The following is a 22,618-nucleotide window of genomic DNA, read 5'->3' as shown; positions in this document are numbered from 1 at the left end:
GAGAGATCGTGATCTACTCTGAGCAATTCTGAAACTTTCCCCAAGAGCAGAAAGATGAACAAGGGTGGACTTAGACAGCGTTTCAGGTCCAAGGAATTGCATGAGCCAAGGCCAGAGCACCTCCCAGCCCTCACCCTCAGCCAGAAGAACATGGAAGCTTCCTGATCTCCATGGAGAGCCCCCTGGGACTTCACAGGCCTCTGCTCCTCCATCCTTTCTAGGGTCCTCACCCTTCTCCTTCCTCTCCACGAGACAGGTTTCCCTTGCAGGCAATGCCTCCGCATTTTCTGTGGCAAGGACCTCGACTCTCAAAGTTCTCATCGCAGGGCTCTTGCCGTGTGCCCATCCCACATCACCCAGGTACATCCCTCTCTTTAACTCTGAGTGAGAGATGGGGGAAGAGCCAGGGAGTGGTGTGCCACGCAGGTAGGAAACCTTATGACTACCCAGGTAAGTGGAGCATGGGGCCTGTAAAGCTCCTACCTCCGAAGGAATTCCTTCAAAGAAGAGCTGACCTTGGGTGGTGTAAGGATTGCAAAGTGGCGAGCTAGAAGTACCCTATGTCTCCAGTGGAGCGCTGGTTATACGGGTGTGTGATCCATCTGTGGACGGTTTTGTGATGTGTGCGCTGACACCACTGGGTGCTCTAGGATTGCCGATAAAATCTCCTTAATGTTCCTACAGTGCAGCCCCGAAATAGGAGAACCAAAGATGAACGAACGATTCAAGAGACCATCAGAATACACAGTCGCAGCAGCCAAGATTTGAGGTAGGAATACATTTATTGGAACCCGTGTAAAGGAGGCTTTCCGCAAGGAAGGAAACACGTGGTTTCACTTGGGCCTCAGACATCCTGCGGAGCCCCTCACACATCCCGTGGCTCGTGGCTCCCCTGTCACAGTAGAAAAGCCTTGTTAGAGGTTTAAGCTTCTCAAGCTTCGTCCTCAAGAAACCCGGTCTCCAGCAGCTCCCCTCCCCCCAAAAAGGACACGTGTGTTTTATTTTTCGGCTAAAACAGGGATACGCCGAGGGACCAGAAAGCACCAATCCCGTCCCTCCAGCGATCGGAGGCCACCAGAGGCACAGAAGGGTTTCACTCTGACGGCTCACCCTCGCAGGGTGTCTTCGGGACACCTGGCCGGTGTCCTGAGCTGGGGCCGGTGGCCGCGGAGCTGCTGTCCGACAGAAACCCGTTCCGCGCACCCGCGGGTCTGGGCCAGGCTGGTGGCGAGCTGGGGGTGCCGGTGCGCACCGGGCGGCCAGGGACGTCTGTCCCGGCGAGGGGCGCCCCCATCCGACCCGCTCGCGGCAGGGACGGCCGGCGGGGAGGCGAGCGCGCGGTGCGCCCCTAAGGCTCGGGCTGCGCGGCCAGCAGGGCGTAGAGCCGGGCGGCCGCCCAGTGCAGGGTCGCACCCGCGTGCGCCAGCTGCCAGGCGAGCCAGGCGCGCTGCGAGGCCGAGGGTGGCGTGCGGCGGGAGGGCCCAGGCAGGAAGGCTCCCCCCGGAGCCCGCAGCTCGTCCAGCGCCACCTCCAGCGCGCCCACCCGGCGCCAGAGTCTGCTGGTCACCGCCGCCAGGGGATCGCGCGCCTCCGGCTCCAGGTGGCGGCGGCGGCGCTTCGGGGAGGCGGGACGGGCCTCGCGGCTGTCCGGGCGCCGTCTGCGGCGGGGGGTCCTCACTGGCGATCTGGGCCGGGTCCTCCTGCCCTTGAGGCGCCACAGAGAGTGGGCAGCAGCACCTGCGCGGGAGAGAGAGGGAAACGGCTTTTGGTGAGTGCCCAAGGACCGGGGTGGGGGTATGGGGGGGAATCGCTTACCCTTCCGGGGCTGGACTGCCCCACTCCCGTGACCGCCCCACCCCCATGACTACCCCATCCACTACGACCCAGCACGCCCCACTCTGGTGGCCCCTTCCAGGATCAGAGGGGAGCCGGCGCCCAGTCTTGCAAGCCTTCTCTCAGCCCCATAGTGTTCTGGGAGCATCTCGCCAGTGGTGGCAGTGTCTGTCTCCCCCCCCCCCCACCCCACCCAACCCAGTGCCTGGATTGGCATGTTCCTCCATCCAACACACACACACACACACACACACACACACACCCCACTAGCTCCATCTCCACCCCTGCAGAGTCCCAGCCCAGACACCTACCTGTTCTGCCAGGACGTCCTTCTCCAGCACAGTCAGCCTGCTGCTCCTCTCTCCTCCTTTGGGCTGGCCATGGTCCTCCCCTGCCCTGCTCCTCCCACTGTCCATTTTCTCTGTGGGGCTTGTCAAGGGAGCCATCCGGGCTTCTCCATCGCTTGTGCCTGGAGCCCTGGGCCACCTGGCTCTGCCTGGTGATGGCTGTGGGTGGAGAGAGAGGAGAGGAGTGAGTGGTCTGGATTCTAGGCTCCAGGAGACTAGAGGAGGCTCCAAGTCTGACCCTGGTCCCTAGTGGCTCCACCCCAAGGCAGGATTCCTTCAGTTCTCCAGGGCCCAGCCTTTTCCACCACTGTGTGTGTGTGTGTGTGTGTGTGTGTGTGTGCCTGAGCTGCCCAGCACGCATGCTCCAGCAGCCCTACCCTCCAGGCCAGACCCCAAGGACGGCTCAGCTGGCAGAGCCCATGACCACAAGCAATCTGACCTTCGCCTTTGGTTTCCCTCACCACTTTCAGCAGTGGAAGGGTTAAATCTTCCCAGGTGCGAAAATCAGTAAAGGGAAAACTCATTTAAACTGGGGTCAGGAAGGGCTCCTTGCTGAGTGTGGAGCCTGCTTAAGATTCTCTCTCCTGCTCCTGAGTGTGGAGCCTGCTTAAGATTCTCACTGGGTGCCTCAGTGGGTTAAGCCTTTGCCTTTGGCTCGGGTCATGATCCCAGGGTCCTGGGATCAAGCCCCACCCCACATCGGGCTCTCCGCTCAGAGCGGGGAGCCTGCTTCCCCCTCTCTCTCTGCCTGCCTCTCTGCCTACTTGTGATCTCTGTCTGTCAAATAAAAAATAAAAAATCTTTAAAAAAAAAAAAAGGGGGATTCTCTCCCCCCCTCGCCGCTCCCCACCCCCATGCACCTGTGCATGGCCTCTCTCTCAAAATAAAATAAAATAAAATAAATAAAAGTAAACATTTTAAAAAGTCATACTAAAATAAAATAAAATGGGGTCTGGAGGCCAGAAGGGGTTGTTCTCACCCCATAGAACTGGAGCTCGATCAGTTGGATCATCAAATAAAAACCCCAGAAGGAAATGATGTACATGGCCTCTCCTACCAGAAACGGATTAGGCCAGCAACTGAGCCCACGAGAAACACTCTTCACCTTGAACCCGGCTTTTCTCCCCTGAACTTTCCTTCTAAACAGGCCCACCCAACTTCCTCCTCCTTCTCCATCAAGTAACATTCCTCGGCTCCGTTTGTTGGACTGGCCTGTGGGTTTGCCAGAGCTAACCGGTCCCGAATTACAACGCCCAGCTAGTCCCTCCAAGAAACCCATTTTTCCTGGTAAAATGACTGACTTTTATTGTTAAGGTTAACGGGGGGCCTGCGGCTCTGCCCACCCCAGCCCAGTCTCTTGTGTCTCCCAAACCCTCACAACCATCATGCCAAACCCGTCTGTGCAAAAGAGACGCTGGACCCCTACCTCCTGTGCCCCACGAGCCCTGTCTGGTCTCCACGATGCCGTCCTTCCTCTGGCTTTCACGGGAGCCTGGATCTTCTCCTTTCTCTGCAAAGCGCAGGGGTGCCTTGGGGCTCATCCCTTTGTAATTTCTGTGGGAGTGACCTCGGCTCCCTGGGGGCTCCTGGCCAGGCCTCCTGCTCCTCGTAGCCATAGCCACTTCCATTTCAGCCAAGTCTCCTGCCCGAGCCACACGTCTGAGCCACGCGTCTGAGCCACACGTCTGGACGCCTGAGGACGGGAAAGGCCACTGACCAGGCAGGCAGAGGGCAGGCCTTCTTATAGGGTCCCAGGGTCGCCCAGCCCCTCCTCCTACCGGGTCAGTGAGGGACCACACCAAGGCCAGAGGAAGCCAGGGGAGTCCACCAGCCCTCTGCGGGCTCTCGGTCCTGAAGCTCTTCGGGGCTGGTTTCTGAGAGCTCTTCCTGCCGCAGTCCGCAGACCCTGTCGGCTCTGAGTGGCATGCTGACTTCAAGGAAGGTGAAGTCTTTTGTTGTTTGCTTCTGGTTGCTTCTCTCGTATTTGTTTTCACAGTTCCACGTGTTTATGTGTCTATCACCATGGCTCGCCCACATGCCTGAATTAGCACGGTGTTGGTAAAGGTATGAATCACAACTTCAACAGGTCCAGCAAAGGTCAAGATCGTCTGGTCCTTTACACCAACACCACACTAATTCAGCATGGCTCGCCCAGATGCCTGAATTAGAAACCAGCCCCCGAAGAGCTTCAGGACCGAGAGCCCGCAGAGGGCTGGTGGACTCCCCTGGCTTCCTCTGGCCTTGGTGTGGTCCCTCACTGACCCGGTAGGAGGAGGGGCTGGGTGACCCTGGGACCCTATAAGAAGGCCTGCCCTCTGCCTGCCTGGTCAGTGGCCTTTCCCGTCCTCAGGCGTCCAGACGTGTGGCTCAGACGCGTGGCTCAGACGTGTGGCTCGGGCAGGAGACTTGGCTGAAATGGAAGTGGCTATGGCTACGAGGAGCAGGAGGCCTGGCCAGGAGCCCCCAGGGAGCCGAGGTCACTCCCACAGAAATTACAAAAGGATGAGCCCCAAGGCACCCCTGCGCTTTGCAGAGAAAGGAGAAGATCCAGGCTCCCGTGAAAGCCAGAGGAAGGACGGCATCGTGGAGACCAGACAGGGCTCGTGGGGCACAGGAGGTAGGGGTCCAGCGTCTCTTTTGCACAGACGGGTTTGGCATGATGGTTGTGAGGGTTTGGGAGACACAAGAGACTGGGCTGGGGTGGGCAGAGCCGCAGGCCCCCCGTTAACCTTAACAATAAAAGTCAGTCATTTTACCAGGAAAAATGGGTTTCTTGGAGGGACTAGCTGGGCGTTGTAATTCGGGACCGGTTAGCTCTGGCAAACCCACAGGCCAGTCCAACAAACGGAGCCGAGGAATGTTACTTGATGGAGAAGGAGGAGGAAGTTGGGTGGGCCTGTTTAGAAGGAAAGTTCAGGGGAGAAAAGTCGGGTTCAAGCCTGGAGGGTAGGGCTGATGAGTGTTTCTCGTGGGCTCAGTTGCTGGCCTAATCCGTTTCTGGTAGGAGAGGCCATGTACATCATTTCCTTCTGGGGTTTTTATTTGATGATCCAACTGATCGAGCTCCAGTTCTATGGGGTGAGAACAACCCCTTCTGGCCTCCAGACCCCATTTTATTTTATTTTAGTATGACTTTTTAAAATGTTTACTTTTATTTTATTTTATTTTATTTTATTTTGAGAGAGAGGCCATGCACAGGTGCATGGGGGTGGGGAGCGGCGAGGGGGGGAGAGAATCCCCCCTTTTTTTTTTAAAGATTTTTTATTTTTTATTTGACAGACAGAGATCACAAGTAGGCAGAGAGGCAGGCAGAGAGAGAGGGGGAAGCAGGCTCCCCGCTCTGAGCGGAGAGCCGGATGTGGGGTGGGGCTTGATCCCAGGACCCTGGGATCATGACCCGAGCCAAAGGCAAAGGCTTAACCCACTGAGGCACCCAGGTGCCCCGGGAGAGAGAATCTTAAGCAGGCTCCACACTCAGCAAGGAGCCCTTCCTGACCCCAGTTTAAATGAGTTTTCCCTTTACTGATTTTCGCACCTGGGAAGATTTAACCCTTCCACTGCTGAAAGTGGTAAGGGAAACCAAAGGCGAAGGTCAGATTGCTTGTGGTCATGGGCTCTGCCAGCTGAGCCGTCCTTGGGGTCTGGCCTGGAGGGTAGGGCTGCTGGAGCATGCGTGCTGGGCAGCTCAGGCACACACACACACACACACACACACACACACACACACACAGTGGTGGAAAAGGCTGGGCCCTGGAGAACTGAAGGAATCCTGCCTTGGGGTGGAGCCACTAGGGACCAGGGTCAGACTTGGAGCCTCCTCTAGTCTCCTGGAGCCTAGAATCCAGACCACTCACTCCTCTCCTCTCTCTCCACCCACAGCCATCACCAGGCAGAGCCAGGTGGCCCAGGGCTCCAGGCACAAGCGATGGAGAAGCCCGGATGGCTCCCTTGACAAGCCCCACAGAGAAAATGGACAGTGGGAGGAGCAGGGCAGGGGAGGACCATGGCCAGCCCAAAGGAGGAGAGAGGAGCAGCAGGCTGACTGTGCTGGAGAAGGACGTCCTGGCAGAACAGGTAGGTGTCTGGGCTGGGCCTCTGCAGGGGTGGAGATGGAGCTAGTGGGGTGTGTGTGTGTGTGTGTTGGATGGAGGAACATGCCAATCCAGGCACTGGGTGGGGTGGGGGGGGAGACAGACACTGCCACCACTGGCGAGATGCTCCCAGAACACTATGGGGCTGAGAGAAGGCTTGCAAGACTGGGCGCCGGCTCCCCTCTGATCCTGGAAGGGGCCACCAGAGTGGGGCGTGCTGGGTCGTAGTGGATGGGGTAGTCATGGGGGTGGGGCGGTCACGGGAGTGGGGCAGTCCAGCCCCGGAAGGGTAAGCGATTCCCCGCCACACCCCCACCCCGGTCCTTGGGCACTCACCAAAAGCCGTTTCCCTCTCTCTCCCGCGCAGGTGCTGCTGCCCACTCTCTGTGGCGCCTCAAGGGCAGGAGGACCCGGCCCAGATCGCCAGTGAGGACCCCCCGCCGCAGACGGCGCCTGGACAGCCGCGAGGCCCGTCCCGCCTCCCCGAAGCGCCGCCGCCGCCACCTGGAGCCGGAGGCGCGCGATCCCCTGGCGGCGGTGACCAGCAGACTCTGGCGCCGGGTGGGCGCGCTGGAGGTGGCGCTGGACGAGCTGCGGGCTCCGGGGGGAGCCTTCCTGCCTGGGCCCTCCCGCCGCACGCCACCCTCGGCCTCGCAGCGCGCCTGGCTCGCCTGGCAGCTGGCGCACGCGGGTGCGACCCTGCACTGGGCGGTCGCCCGGCTCTACGCCCTGCTGGCCGCGCAGCCCGAGCCTTAGGGGCGCACCGCGCGCTCGCCTCCCCGCCGGCCGTCCCTGCCGCGAGCCGGTCGGATGGGGGCGCCCCTCGCCGGGACAGACGTCCCTGGCCGCCCGGTGCGCACCGGCACCCCCAGCTCGCCACCAGCCTGGCCCAGACCCGCGGGTGCGCGGAACGGGTTTCTGTCGGACAGCAGCTCCGCGGCCACCGGCCCCAGCTCAGGACACCGGCCAGGTGTCCCGAAGACACCCTGCGAGGGTGAGCCGTCAGAGTGAAACCCTTCTGTGCCTCTGGTGGCCTCCGATCGCTGGAGGGACGGGATTGGTGCTTTCTGGTCCCTCGGCGTATCCCTGTTTTAGCCGAAAAATAAAACACACGTGTCCTTTTTGGGGGGAGGGGAGCTGCTGGAGACCGGGTTTCTTGAGGACGAAGCTTGAGAAGCTTAAACCTCTAACAAGGCTTCTACTGTGACAGGGGAGCCACGAGCCACGGGATGTGTGAGGGGCTCCGCAGGGTGTCTGAGGCCCAAGTGAAACCACGTGTTTCCTTCCTTGCGGAAAGCCTCCTTTACACGGGTTCCAATAAATGTATTCCTACCTCAAACCTTGGCTGCTGCGACTGTGTATTCTGATGGTCTCTTGAATCGTTCGTTCATCTTTGGTTCTCCTAATTCGGGGCTGCACTGTAGGAACATTAAGGAGATTTTATCGGCAATCCTAGAGCACCCAGTGGTGTCAGCGCACACATCACAAAACCGTCCACAGATGGATCACACACCCGTATAACCAGCGCTCCACTGGAGACATAGGGTACTTCTAGCTCGCCACTTTGCAATCCTTACACCACCCAAGGTCAGCTCTTCTTTGAAGGAATTCCTTCGGAGGTAGGAGCTTTACAGGCCCCATGCTCCACTTACCTGGGTAGTCATAAGGTTTCTTACCTGCGTGGCACACCACTCCCTGGCTCTTCCCCCATCTCTCACTCAGAGTTAAAGAGAGGGATGTACCTGGGTGATGTGGGATGGGCACACGGCAAGAGCCCTGCGATGAGAACTTTGAGAGTCGAGGTCCTTGCCACAGAAAATGCGGAGGCATTGCCTGCAAGGGAAACCTGTCTCGTGGAGAGGAAGGAGAAGGGTGAGGACCCTAGAAAGGATGGAGGAGCAGAGGCCTGTGAAGTCCCAGGGGTCTCTCCATGGAGATCAGGGAGCTTCCATGTTCTTCTGGCTGAGGGTGAGGGTGAGGGCTGGGAGGTGCTCTGGCCTTGGCTCATGCAATTCCTTGGACCTGAAATGCTAAGTCCACCCTTGTTCATCTTTCTGCTATTGGGGAAAGTTTCAGATTGCTCAGAGTAGATCACGATCTCTCCTGGCACTCTGCGTATTTCCTAGAAGCACTTTGCACCATTATAATTGTCCATTTCCCGTGTGTGCTTATTTGAAGAATAGTGGTGTCCTCCCCTGGATCCACAGGTGCCTGAAGGTAGGGGGTGTGTGTCACGTTTTCTCGTTACTGCATCTACTATGCCTGCCATAGTTCCCGGGATACAGCAGATGTGCAAGAAGTACTTAGGGAGTTTTGAAGCAGTGAATGAATGAGAAAGCATTGATACATAGGATCACACAGTTTTCTTTCCTTTCTTGGTACAACTATACACAAGATCAGCTTGTAGAACATTTCTTGGAGACTATACTAAGAAATTCCTCATAGTCCGGATTCAAAACACAGTCTACTAGAAGAGACAGAGTTAGAAACTGGGGTACCTAAAACTGTATATTCGGTAAGTTGAGCTGATAGCAAAGGAAATAATAGAATGTATCAAAGGTGGAGACAACTTCCAGGGACTTCTTTGATATTACAAGTTTTTTATTCACTGAGACAATGTCTTAGTATGTATAAACTGTCACAATATGCAAGCCACACATTGATCCTTACAGTTTTTACAAAACTGATTCCAGTGTAGGATTTTCTCTTACTCAACTTGACAGCTGAAGGCAGATGTCTGGTCGTGTCTGCGCTCTGCAATCTGGGCACACGCACCCCTTCACCGCTCTATGAAAGCAAAGATGGCAGGGGAATAGCACAAAGTCTGGTTTACCTATGGCTTTGGGTGGAGTTTTCTACTCCCACAAAGAAAGGTTTCTGAAAATTAGGTAGTATTTTCCTTTGTTCCTATAGAAATGTATTCAGAGCAAAATGAAAAATTTAAGTCCTGACACCTCTAAGCAGGAGCAATGAGAAGCCTCAGAATTGGGGGGGGGGGGGTGGAAGGCTCCTATGGGCCACTCAACCCCGTTCACGTGAGCAGCCGACATGAGCCCTCAGGAAGAGCTGGAAGGGACATTTCCCTGCCCTGAGCCTCCAGTCCTGGGACACCCTGAACACTCCCAAACCAGCACAGACAATACACAGTACTCGACTATTAGAGGAAAGAAATATTGCTAGAAATCCTCGCTAGTGATAAACAGGGATGCTTCTTCAGAGGACTGCCAACATGAGGGAAACAGGGTTTGTTACATGTATGCAAACATTGTTTCTAGAGGTTCCACCTCTGGGTGGATGAGGGTGGGGGAATGGTTTCGGGCTGGTGATGAAAACATTCCCAAACCCAGCAGGCAAAGTGAGGGTGGCCTAGGCCCTGACGTCCTTGACCCATTGTCCCCAGGGACAGCTGTGATGGCTGGTGCTCTGGGGCTCTGCACCCAGCCTGTTACGTCTTGGTTTGATTAGGTCCTTTTTGTCCTTTGCCCTTTTTGGAGAAAGAAGCTGAAAGAAACACCTGTCTTGTTTTTATTTTGACAAATGCCACATGATTTCACTCATATGTGGAATATTTTTTAAAAGATTTTATTTATTTATTTATTTATTTGTGTGTGTGTGTGAGAGAGAGAGAGAGAGAGAGAGAGAGAGATAGCATGAGAGGGGAGAAGGTCAGAGGGGGAAGCAGACTCCCCATGGAGCTGGAAGCCGGATGCGGGACTCGATCTCAGGACTCCAGGATCATGACCTGAGCTGAAGGCAGTTGCTTAACCAACTGAGCCATCCAGGTGCCCTGGAATATATTTTTAAAAAACAAAAACAAATGAATAAGCAAACAAACAAAAAGCAGACTCAGACCTATAAATACAGGGAACAAACTGATGGTTTTCAGAGGGGCTGATGGGCAAAATGGATGCAGGGGAGTGGGAAAGTCAGGTCAGTTCCGGAATGAGTAAGTCACAGGAATAGAAAGTAAACATAATCAAGCCCATTACTTAAGTGTTGAAGGAAGAAAAGGGAAGATTGTATGATGTTCAAACAAATAATTTTGTGTTTGTCTGTTACAGCAGCTAACTTCACTTTAACTAACAGAAGCCTATAACAAAAGAGCACACCGGAGGAAAGTTCTCCACAAAAAAGCGATTTCAAATAGTGGAAACAGCAGATACCCCCTGAAAATTTGCAAAAGCAAATGGTAAATGCAAAAATCATCAAGTTGTTTAAGACATAGAAAACATGTTTTTCTCTCCAAACTTTCTTGTGGAAACTGAAGGTGTACAAGCAGGATTTGGGCTTCTGGTATTTTAGAGCTGATGCAGAAATACAAGAGCAGATGGACTTCTCGTGCTCAGCAAATAATAATAAAGAGTGTTCCAAGTTCTACTTTCCTCTTTAATTCCTAATTTTTCTTCTGGATTTGTTAAAGGAGAGGAACGCACACTTCACTTTCCCCTCTGACAAGCTCCAAAAACACACCGTCTGTACTACTTCGGCTTCAGTTAGCTACTGAGTTCTTGGAAGTTCCTGTGGGCTATTCCAAAAAGGTACAAACCTGAAGAATTTCTACCTCCTTCGTCTTCCTCTTTTTTAGATTTTATTTATTTGAGGGATAGAGAGGAGGAGCGGGGAGTGGGGATGGTGCAGAGGGAGAGGAGAAGCAGACACCCCACTAACCAGGGAGCTGAATGCAGGGCTCCATCCCAGGACCCTGAGATCAGGACCTGAGCTGAAAGCAGACTGAGCCACCCAGGCACCCCTACTTTCACCTTCTGCTCCCGTTGTTCCTGATGGGGACCAAAACTGGAGGGAAAACTCTCCAGAAGGGTTTTATGCAAGTAGCACTGTAGTTTGTCCAGCAGGTTGAAAATCGTTCCAATGACAGAAACAGGTGCCTCTGTCTCCGGACTTTGGGATCCTCTCTTTCTCATGAAACTTGAAGTCGGTCCTGACATTGCGGCATGGCTTAGAAGAGATCCTTTCCAGATATCTCAAAGGCATGAAGGTTTTCTTGCTTTCCAAGCCATGGCTCCAAGGCATGTCCCAGGAAGGAGAACAGCAAATCTGGAGCAGAGCACCCCATGGGCCATCGGCAGAGACCCAGAGCTCGAGAGTTTCCGGGATTCGGCGAGACGGCCGCGAGGGGGCGCGCGGCCACCGCTCAGCCGCGAGCGCAGAGCGTCTTTCGCTGCTCACCAACGGCCAGCAGAGGGCGTCCGACTCGCGCCAGGACCAACCGGCACCTCCGTGGGTGTCCTGGGTCCGGGCGATGCGGCGACACTTTCCCGACACCTTCCCGGCGGGAAGCCAGGCTTGGTTTGCCGCAGGTCCCGTTGCGCGTGGGGCCGCCGCTCAGGTTGCGAGACCCGCCGGGGCTGAGCAAACAATGAGTTAAGAGCTGTCTTTTCCTGGTTCCCCTTTCTGCCATGGGGGAGCCCCGTTGGACTGACGTCTCCCCAGACTCTTCTCTGAAATGCTGAGCCCAAGGCCGTAAGTTTCGTGGACTTCCCCCGTCGTTGTATTCCTGAGTTGCTCAGGTAACGCTTTAGCGAGACATTTTACTTATTTCACACATGTACCCATTTACTGAGAGGTGTTTGGGGGCTCGAAAGAATCACCTGGTGTTTTAATGCTCCTATTCCGGATTATTTCTGGGGAGAGATCCCGACCCAGATTCAGAGAAAGGGAAGCTTATCTCCGATCCAGGTATAATATAAAAATATTGGGACCTTTCATTTGAAAGAGTTGAGGACACCTCCAGTGCCAGGAAAAGCCATGCGGTGTAATCACTTTTGGGAAGGGGTCAATATGGATTTTACGAGCCTTGTGTCCACCTGCCATCCTTGTCTCTTATCACATAGCTGGTTACTAGTTGGACCATATCCAAGTTTCTCTTTCATTTCAAGAAAGTCGGTAAGCCTTTCTTCTATTGCTGTGAAAGTATCCGTAGTGTGAACATACCCTACCATCTCACCCACATCTTCAACGAGGACGTTTGTTGTGCGATTAAAAATAAGGAACGTATTTTGCTTCTATTTTCTCTATTTCAGATGGAACGTGATTTCTTAGAAGCGTTCTACATTTATGTTAAATGTTATTACACAAATGAGGTGGGGGCAGAAAGCTACAGCACTGGACAAAAACATGGGACGGTCCCTGCCTCTAGAAACAGGCCCAGACTTGAGATGTCATCAGAAAATTACAGAATGCTCCCCTCCCCACAAGGTGACACCATGGCCCGAGTCAGCCTGTGTAGGAGGGAACAACTGAAAGAGCCACAGGACACAAAGGGAGGAGGAGTATCTATGGAGGCCCAAAGTCCTAAGCAGAGGGCCACAACAAGGACACTGGAGGCACTGGAAGTTTCTGGAAGCTAGAGGGATGCAAACATTAAAAACAGCTCAATTCCTAGACAAATTAATGTTAAGCCCTCAGAGAAGGCCTACTTAACCTCAGTTCACATTCAGCAGTTCACATTCACCCAATTCAGCATGCCTGGCTTTCAACTAAAAATGATCAGACATGCCAAAGAAAAAAGCCTGAATGTCAGTCTGAACAGTGAGCCCGGTGGCATTTGAATTTGTCCTATTTGATCCTCCCCCTGGTTCCACAGTGGCATGTAAGTCAGGGGGCTCACAACCAAAGTCTCTGCAGAAGCCAGCGGTAACAGCCGCAGGAGAGGACAAATGCTTTTACCCTCCCCCCACACCCCGCCCAAAGGCCCGTCTCCGGAGGATCGTCACTATTTGACCTCTTGTTCCCCTCTGTCTTTATTCACCTAACTCAGAGCTTCACCCTCCTGTCCTCAGGGAGGAACGAGAAGCTAACCAAAATTGTAGAAGGAAAATCTAAGGAATGAGGTGTCCATAGGAGGAAGGCTGAAAAGCATTTACGCATCATGAGGCTGAGTAGGGATCCACTACGAGCCCCCGGAGCCCCTCTCCTTGTTAGGCAAGAAGCAGGACACAGCTATGGCTAATGCACCCGAGTCTGAGTCCGAGGGAACGTACAAACATCACAGTGGGGCCGCTCAGCCCCACCGAGAGCACCTCTGCACACCGATGACCTCCTGCCCGTTGTCACCAAGTGGGGTTAGAAGGCGGGCAGACACCGAATGCCCCTTCCCCAGAGAAGGCAATGCCCAAACTGGACACATAGGCACAGGTTTTTCTTGGGCTTAAAGACAAATCCCACATGCAAACCCTTCAGAGATGGCATCACAGCGTCCTTCTCCAGGAGATAGACCATGGAGGAGTATGTGCTCGTGTGCGTGTATGTGCGGGATGGCGATTCTTGGGCATGCCCATCCTCTCGAGGGACTGATCATTCTATCCCCCTCCTCCTTCCTCTCTTACCACTCATGCTACCCCAAATTTTTCCTCACCGTCCTCATTTTTCCCAAGGTGCTCTGTGAGGCTGTAAGTGGGACATTTTCCCCATGGATGGCTGGCAGATCCTTCTGACCTGTGATAATGCCATCAAGCTAGCCCATCTGGAGAGCGTCCGTGGAAAGATGCTTCCCTTCCTCAAGGTGTTGAGCTCAGTGGGGAGTCCCCATTGTCAAGTTCAAAGTTAAACCAAAGGCATAACTAATACCCATAACCTCTTTGTGAACCCCACACAGATGGGCACAGGAGGATCACGGAGGACTCTCCCACCCTGGAGGACATCCGTTTGCACCAGGGACAGGATTCTGCACGATGTCATCGAGACCATGTAAGGAAGACAAGGACACTCACTGGAGAGGGCTAGCCCAGCCCAAAACACCCCCATGGGTGTGGTCTTCATGCTCAAACAGAGGACCACGTACACGTTGCGAGATGGAGCCCTGTACGCAGAAACATCCTTGTCATTCACCAGCAGGTGACTTTGCCACCCCAGAGCGTTTCCTCACTTTGACTCCCTTCCCCAAGGCACTCTGTGTGGCTGCAAAGGGAACATGCCCAGGGGTGAGCCCTGACTGGTGCTTCTGACCAGCCGTCATGCCCTCAGGCCAGCCAAGGTGAAGAGTCTGCTTAGGCCATGGCCCCCTTTCCTCAGGGTATGCACTCAGCAGGAGACCTCATTGCTCATTGTCAAGGTCAGAGTGAAACCACAGATCCGGCAGATACCTACACAGCTTGATTCTAGGACCTGAGTGGGTCAGCCTGGAATCCACCAGGCCTCCCTCCCCACACCCACCCCACTCAGTTTGCATGCAGCACCTCCTCCCTGTGGCAGTGACATTGTTCCTTCTGCGGGGTCAGAAGGGGGAGCTCGCAGAACCAGAAAGAGAGGAAGCTTAGCCTGCGTTCCCAGCTATGGAGTAAGTCCCCACTGCAGTGCTGGGAAGTAACCTGCACTCCTTGTGGGTGTGCTGAAATTCCTTGTAAAGCCGTGAATGTCACACGCTCCTCACTCTCAGTTTTGCTAAGAAGACCCTTTCCTGCTCTCCCCAGGCTTTCCCTCTTGTCAGGGAGAGGAAGAGGAGTAAATGGTCTTGCCTTATTGTCCCAACCCCACCCCAGGCCTGGGGAGTTCATGCCAGCTGGCCCAGGTCACTCCCCACAGAGTCACACCCCGAAGCCCTCACACTGGGTATCAAAGCCCTCTCTAGGGCTGGGAGAGGACAGGGCATCAGAGCATTCGGAAACCTTAAAGGGGCCACTGAGTAAGAGATGCCTGGCCGTTGGCCAGGTGGGGAGGAGCTCCCACAGCCACCTCCCTGTCTGCTCCCCACCTCATACCACAGAGCTGGGGTTTCTGGTCCCTTATGTCCCGACTGCAGGTGGCAAGCCTCCAGCAGGATGGCCAGGGCTGGCGGGGGCAGCTGCCTGCTGCTCCCCATCCGGGGATTCTGTTGTCTCCTACCACGAAGAAAGCAGGCCCAGTCACCCCCAACTCCCCAGATGGTGTGAAATGGAGACATACTTGCTCCTTACCCCTCCTGAAAGCTGAAAGCGGATGTCGGGTTGTGTCTGCCCTTGGTAATCTGGCTACGCACACCCCTTCCCAGCTGTACCAAATGATGGGAGGTGTGGGAGCAGGGCAAAGTCTGGTTTATCTTTGTCTTTGGATGGAGTTTTAAGGCCTCACAGAGAGAAGTTTCTGAAGGCTATACAGTATTTGCATTTGTTGTTAGGGGAAAAAAATGAAATTTTAAACTAACAGTGCCTCAGAGCAGGTGCAGTGCACCCTACACGTGCACAGATGTGCACCCCCACTGTTCCTTTCTCCCTGCACCCCTGTCACCTTTGGGAAGCCAAAGCAGTCCGTCAGGAAGAGCCAAAGTTCCCGTCTTTTGTGCTCTGAGCCCACAGTCTGGGTTACCCTAAACTACGTCCCGAACAGAGCGAGCACAGACAGAAGACCGCACCCGGCTGTTAGAGAAGAAATATATACATTAAGAACCTTTTGCTCATGGGAAAGAGACCGTCCTCTTTGAAGGATGCCGGTGTTGGGGCTGTTAGATTTTGACAGTGTGCATGCAAACTCTGCTTCTGCAGATTTCCCTATGCATGGGAAACCGAGGATGAATTTCCGCCTAACTTGATGGAAAAAACCATCACCCAGAGCCAAGCCTGGCTCCCCTGGGAAAGGGGCCTGAGGAACCTGATTTCCTTGGTCCAGACTTGAGCACCGTGGCTCAGGGCAGAAGCCCCCGAGGGTTGTGGAATAGACTAGATGCGACAGATTGAGCTTTGAATCTGAGTTTTGGGGTGACCTCTCTCATTTTCTCTGCTCGATGAGGACGCCCTGGCTCTCAGAGGCTGCTTGATGGCTTCATGGTGGGGCACTTGTCTCTCTCTCTTCTGGTCTGGGTAGGAGAGAGCCTAGCAGAGAACAGAGGTTCCAGGCTAAAAGCTCTTCCTGAACCCAGAATTCCTCCTTGTTCTGCCTTTTTCCTTGCACATTGGAAATTCAGCTTTCTTCCCCAGGGTCATTCCCCAGGCCAACACCACCGAGGAGGCCCCAGCGGTCCCCAGAGTCCGCTTCACCTGTGTCTGGGCCTGTACTTTGCGCAGGAGCTGGGACTGCTGTGGGTTTTTGCTGTAAGCCTTCTTGTCCCTTGCTTTTTTTTTTTTTTTTACTGGGATTAAAGCCACGCATAACAGCTCGTTCTCTTTTTACTCATGTTCATTTGGAAGGAACCTGTGTGCTCTATGGCAGGACTGGGAGTATCTCACTCCCAACGACCTCAGTGGCCTGGGCAGGGTGGCTCTTTCTTCTGATCCAGGTGTCCCACAGTCCTTTCTGCCTTCCGACATGCTCTCCATCACTGAGACCACGTAGCTTCCTCTCCCTCAGCTCTTGGGACTACGTTCTTTTTCTGGCTCCTTCTTGCAGCCTGAAGCTTGGCGTGCTCCCACTGATGCTGGCCGCTTTCTCCAGCTCCCCACTTGGCCCCCAACCTCCAGAAGACTGCAGGTCCCGATGGGCCTTGCTCTGGGGATAAGACTCAGAGATACCAAGAGCCGGGCCATCTGAGCCCCAGGGCCAGAGCTGGCACTCTGTACCAATGGGAGGTTAATGTAATCAAGTGGCTACTCTTTAAAAGCTTGGTTTTCCTAGCCTGAGCAAGCTGCATCCTTACTGGTGTGGGGCATCACTTGCTTGCTGAAGGCCCTAGTCATAGTCACTCAGATGTCATCTACCTTATGGCAATTTCCCGGGCACAGTCTCCCAAAGTCTCCCGATCATTCTTGAGGAGCGTGATGCTCTTTGAACTTGACTATTTCTTGATCTTCTTGGCCCCTGAAAAGTCCTAAATTCCTTGCTAACATTTACTCAGAATGTCTTTTTTTTTCTTTACCTTCCATGATTACTGACACTTGAAATGCCTCTTTGTTGTACCTGAGTTTTTGCATCCAAGAGACCACCAAGGAGCCAACACAAATGCAATCACACGAGGTTTATTTGACAAGCTTAAGCTTGGGCCCAAGTATACCTGACACAGCAGAGTAGGGACTTGGACCCTGAGCTTAGTTAAGGCAGGGGTATTTATGGGTTCCTGTTACTAAAGCAGGGTGGGGGTCCTTAGAACTAAAGTAAAGTAGGGGAAAGTTCAGCCCTTGGGCACAGGGGTCTGAGATGGCTGCTGGAGCTAAGATGGCTGTACTTATGCTAAGGCTAAATCTGAGGTGGGATGGCCTTAATTTTTCTCAGCCTCCACATCTTGATTGTGGTTGAGGAGCACTTGTGTCTTTTACCTCTATTTTTTTCCCAGAACATATGACCATGGAAATATCATAAATCCATCTCCACCAACTTCTTCTTGATGTGAAAACTGAGCTTAGAAGAGATGCTTTATTTCTGTGGTGAGGCTGACATTGACAGACTGCAGCATTCAATGCTTGACATGTTTGGGAGAGAAGAGGCAAGCCAAGAGGGGCTGTCCAGAGTTGACCTCCATGGGATAGTGTTCAGTTGAATTGGAATTGACTGGAGATAGTGGTGTAGAGAGAATTGGTGGTGAGGTATGACTGCACTGTGTACAGTAAAGAATGAACCTTGTCCAAAGGAAGGTTTGGTTGGTGCCTCTAATTCCTAATATATAACCTCTAAGCCCTTGGAATGTCCTGCTTGATAGGTTTACCTGGGGCCTTGGGCCATGCCAAATAGTCTAGACTAATAATGTGGTTTATGTTGGGGGCCTTGGGCTGTGTGGTATCAGCTTGACTCTTGGAGGAGGTGGAGACAGAAGTCAGCCTTCCTGGTGATCAGCCATGTTTATATAACTGATTACCATAAAATCCTGGACACCAAGGCTGCGTGAGCTTCCCTAGTTGGCAATACTCCATGCATATTGCCATCTTGTTGTTGCTGGGAGAAGGATACACCATTCACACAATCCCAAACTAGACCCTCGTATCTGGAACTCCCCTGGACCATGCCCTATACACCTCTTCTCTTTGCTAATTTTAATGTGTATCCTTTCACTGAAATAAACCAGACCTGTGAGCCTAGCACCTTTTCTGAGTTCTGTGTGTCCTAATTAGGAAACATGAAAGTGGTCTTGGGGACCCCCAAATTTAGGAGGTATGTGGAGTGGGATTCACTACAACAACCCTGGCTGGCTCAGTGGCACATGGCAAAAGGTTGCTTTGGGTAAAGGAAGGAGGAGGGGGCAGGATTTGATGAACCTTTGCTTTCTGAATGGGCAGTGGGTCGCCTATGGTATGGAATTACAGCATACTGCTCTCAGTTACTGGAGATAAAAATTAGCAGGGTAATTTAGAAACTACAGATCCAACTCCAATGCACTTCGACTGATTCAAGCTAAAACTACGAGCATCAGGGCTGCAACCAAAGGGAAAAGTTATGTTGAAATGACAGTAGGCTAAGGAAATTAGAGTGATTGAGAAGAAAATGGGGAAGACAAAAGAGAGAGCTAGGGGAATCATCCCAGCAGGATGGAAATCTTTGAAGAGTCCTTAAGAAATGGTTAATATTGGGAATGCCTTGATGGCTCAGTCAGTTAAGCGTCTGCCTTTCTGCTCAGGTCATGATCCCAGGGTCCTGGGGATCAAGTCCCTGGAATCAAGTTCCCGCATCAGGCTCCTTGCTCAGTGAGGAGCCTGCTTCTCCCTCTGCCTGTTTCTCTCTCTGCCAGCCACTCCCCCTGCTTGTGCTCTCTCTCTGACAAATGAGTAAAATCTAGAGAAAGAAATGGAGAACATTTCTGGTGGGCATATAAAATGGCGCAACCACTGTGGAAACAGTTTGACTGTTTCCTCAAAATTTTAACTGTAGTGGGGCGCCTGGGTGGCTCAGTGGTTTATGGCCTCTGACTTCGGCTCGGTTCATGGTCTCAGGGTCCTGGGATCGGGCCCCACGTCGAGCTCTCTGCTCAGGGAGCCTGCTTCCTCTTCTCTCTCTGTCTGCCTCTCTGCCTACTTGTGATCTCTGTCTGTCAAATAAATAAATAAAATAAAATTTAACTGTAGAATTACCATATCATCCATTCCTACATATATACCAAAAAGAAAAGAGAACACATATCCATACAGAAACTTGTATATATGAGTTCATGGCAGCATTACTCATAATAGCCCAAAGGTGGAAACCATCTTTTCCATTTATGGATGAACAGATAAATTATGGTTATATACTTGGAGCAGGATATTATTCAGCCATAAAGAAATGAAGTACTGATACATGCTACAACTTCAATGAATCTCAAAAACATACTACAAAAGTTCATGTATTATTCCTTTTATAGGATGTATTCAGAATCAGTAAACCCTCAGAGGTAGAAAGTAGCTTAGAGTTTACTAGGGGATGGGGGAATAGAAGGATGAAGACTGATTACCTAATGGGCACCTGGTGTTTTTATGGGGTGACGAGATTTCAAAATTAGATCTGGTAGTTTCACAATATTGTGAATAAACAAAATACCACTGAATTGTACATTTTAATTGAATGCTGTGTGAATTTCAACCTCAATAATAAGATTTTTTACTGGGATGAATAACAGGGTCTTTAATGGGGTCGAAACAAAAGTCTTAATGCGGCATATTGAAAGGTTGAATGGACCAGTGGCAACCCTTACATAATGTTCCCCAACATTAAAGGGCCTTAAAGAAATATGCTTTATTCTCCCTAATTTGGAAGAATTTTAAAAGCCAGAAGGCAAAGACGATAATGAGATGCCCCATCTCAAATAGCCTGCGGCAATGGTCCCACAAACTAATTAAGATAAGGACAGACAAAGAAGCAAGGTCCCTTGGCCCAATTTCTGACTTGAGATCCAAAGCCATATACACATGTGGATGTAAAATGGCCAAGAGGTGGAGAAGAAACTTTCCTGGGACTTCTTGACATAGGAGTTCAATGCAGTATGATTCCAAATCTGTTAGTGAATTCCTAGCAGTGAGTTTAGGTTAGATTGGGAACATATGGGGATGCAATGGCTGATGGGATTAAGGTGCAAGTTTAGGTGAAAATGGAATTTTTTAAAAACGGAGCTTGGGTTTTCTACATAAAGTGGAGAAAAATCAATATATGTATATCACATATTGCGTTAATGTATTTTCAATTAATGTATTAATATGCTATGGGTTTTACTATATGTGTTTAGGAAAACGCATGTATTCTATAGGGAAAGTTATAAATTTTGAATCTCTGGTGTTGGGAAAATTGGACAGCCACGCAGAAGAATGAAACTGGACCATTCCCTTATACCACACACAAAAATAGACTCATAATGGATGAAAGACCTAAAAGTGAGACAGGAATCCACCAAAATCCGAGGAGAACACAGGTAGCAACCTCTGTGACTTCAGAAGCAGCAACTTCTGGCGAGATGTGTCTCCAAAGGCAAGGGAAACAGGCAAAAATGAACTATTGGGGCTTCATCAAGATAAAAAGCTGTTGCATGGCAAAGGAAACAGTCAACAAAACCAAAAGACAACTGACAGAATGGGAGAAGATATTTGCAAATGACATATCAGATAAAGGGCTAGTATTCAAAATCTATAAAGAGCTTATCAAACTCAACGCCCAAAGAAAAAATAATCCAATCAAGAAATGGGCAGAAGATATTTCACTAAAGAAACAGACATTTCTCTAAAGAAGGAATCCAAATGGCCAACAGACACATGAAAAAATGCTCAGCATCACTCGGCATCAGGGAAATTACAAATCAAAACTACAATGAGATACTATGTCACAACAGTCAGAATGGCTAAAATTAGTAAGTCAGGAAGCAACAGATGTTGGCAAGGATGCGGAGAAAGGGGAACCCTCCTACACTGTTGGTGGAAATGCAAGCTGGGGCAGCCACTCTGGAAAACAATATGGAGGTTCCTCAGAAAGTTGAAAATAGAGCTACCCTACGACCCAGCAATCGCACTACTGGGTATTTACCCCAAAGATAGAAATGTAGTGATCTGAAGGGGTACCCACACCCAAATGTTTACAATAGCAATGTCCACAATAGCCAAACTATGGAAAGAGCTCAGATTTCCATCGATAGATGACTGGATAAAGAAGATGTTATAGGTAGATAGACAGATCGATAGATTATATACATATATGTATGTAATACATACCTATTATACTCAGCCATCAAATGAAATCTTGCCATTTGCTACAATTTAGATAGAACTAGGGGGTATTGGGCACCTGGGTGGCTCAGTGGGTTAAGCCTCTGCCTTCGGCTCAGGTCATGATCTCAGGGTCCTGGGATCGAGCCCTGCTTCGGGCTCTCTGCTCAGGGGGGAGCCTGCTTCCCTCTCTCTCTCTGCCTGCCTCTGTGCCTACTTGTGATCTCTCTGTCTGTCAAATAAATAAAATCTTTTAAAAAAGAACTAGAGGGTATTTTAAGCAAAATAAATCAATCACAGAAAGATAATTATCATATGATTTCACTGATACATGGAATTTAAGAAACAGAAGAGGATCATAGGGAAAGAGAGGAAAAAAATGAAATAAGGTGAAACCAGAGAGGGAGAAAAACTGTAAGAGACTCTTAATCATAGGAAACAAACTGAGGGTTGCTGGAGGAGAGGTGGGTGATGGACATTAAGGAGGGTGTGGGATGGAATGAGCACTGGGTATTATATAAGACTGATGATCACCGACCTGTATGTAGGAAACCAATAATGCATTACATTTTAATTTAAAAAAATTAAATGTAAACCGCTTAAAAATACTTTGAATCTCATCTTTGTATCAGTGTGGTATGTTGAATATTTGATGGAATGTTGCCCATAAAATCTTGTATTAAGCATAAAGCTTCTTCATTGACATAACCTGGAAGAAAGAGAACTGGAATGTTTAAACAGAGACTTTTATAGGAAGTGATTGTGTCTCCTTTACCTAAGTATATGATGAGAATGAATATTACGTCTGATTGGGGAAGCAATCAGTATTATAAACCAGAAGGCATGCAAATTTGTCCTTCAGCCAATGCTGATTAAGCATGCTAAATGGGAACCTATGAGATTACCCAAGTATGATACAGGTCGTTACTTTGGAACAATAAAGGATACCTGGTGGACAAAAAGAGTTTACTTGATACTGACATGTTAGAGAATGGAGTGCTGGTACCAAAAGTTTTCCATATAGTAGACTTGTATGGACCACAGGCTGAGCTGCTGGCAAAAAGCCCATGAGAACCACCCAGTAGCAGCTACTGAGATTTTGAACCAGAAAATTTCCAGACACTGTGGTACAATGTATGCTATTTGAGAGCCAATTGCTTGCTTAAATGAAACTTACGAAGGACACAAAATAATCAAAACTTGCAATACCCATAAATGTCTTGGGTGATGTTAGAGAAACACTTTAATGGGGGAGGGCAGGGCCCAGAAGTGTCCCATAATAAAATGGAAAAGGTTTATGCAGGAACATACTACTGGGGGATGCAAGGAA

The 22,618-nt window shown here is 51.2% G+C and overlaps 1 protein-coding gene and 1 long non-coding RNA gene across 2 annotated transcripts; one reads left to right on the top strand and one right to left on the bottom strand.

Annotated features, from left to right (window-relative positions):
- Positions 1-920: 920 nt before the first annotated feature.
- Positions 921-3,796, bottom strand: LOC116570920 (serine/arginine repetitive matrix protein 3-like). The gene is made up of 3 exons (XM_032308533.1): positions 3,607-3,796; positions 2,145-2,426; positions 921-1,737 (listed from the first exon to the last, which is right to left on the bottom strand). Exons 1-3 carry the CDS (start codon positions 3,794-3,796, stop codon positions 1,349-1,351), a joined length of 861 nt encoding a protein of 286 aa, XP_032164424.1. The 3' UTR covers positions 921-1,348.
- A 7,686-nt stretch (positions 3,797-11,482) lies between these two features.
- LOC116571149 lies at positions 11,483-18,202 on the top strand. The gene is made up of 3 exons (XR_004277734.1): positions 11,483-11,752; positions 13,887-14,567; positions 17,469-18,202. It is a non-coding gene; the product is annotated as an uncharacterized LOC116571149 (long non-coding RNA).
- The last annotated feature ends 4,416 nt before the right edge of the window (positions 18,203-22,618 follow it).

This window comes from Mustela erminea, chromosome 12 (assembly GCF_009829155.1).
Source record: "Mustela erminea isolate mMusErm1 chromosome 12, mMusErm1.Pri, whole genome shotgun sequence".
NCBI classification, from domain to species: Eukaryota; Metazoa; Chordata; class Mammalia; order Carnivora; family Mustelidae; genus Mustela; species Mustela erminea.
Note: the sequence above shows the minus strand (reverse complement) of the source record. Positions and strands in the feature narration are given on the sequence as shown.

Bases quoted from the DNA above. Each gene is read 5' to 3' on its own strand.
- LOC116570920 (XM_032308533.1), bottom strand. From the start codon at position 3,796: ATGGCTACGAGGAGCAGGAGGCCTGGCCAGGAGCCCCCAGGGAGCCGA. The intron at 2,427-3,606 runs GTAGGGGTCCAG...TGGAGCCACTAG, and splicing joins GGGCTCGTGGGGCACAGGAG to GGACCAGGGTCAGACTTGGA. The intron at 1,738-2,144 runs GTAGGTGTCTGG...TCTCCCGCGCAG, and splicing joins AGGACGTCCTGGCAGAACAG to GTGCTGCTGCCCACTCTCTG.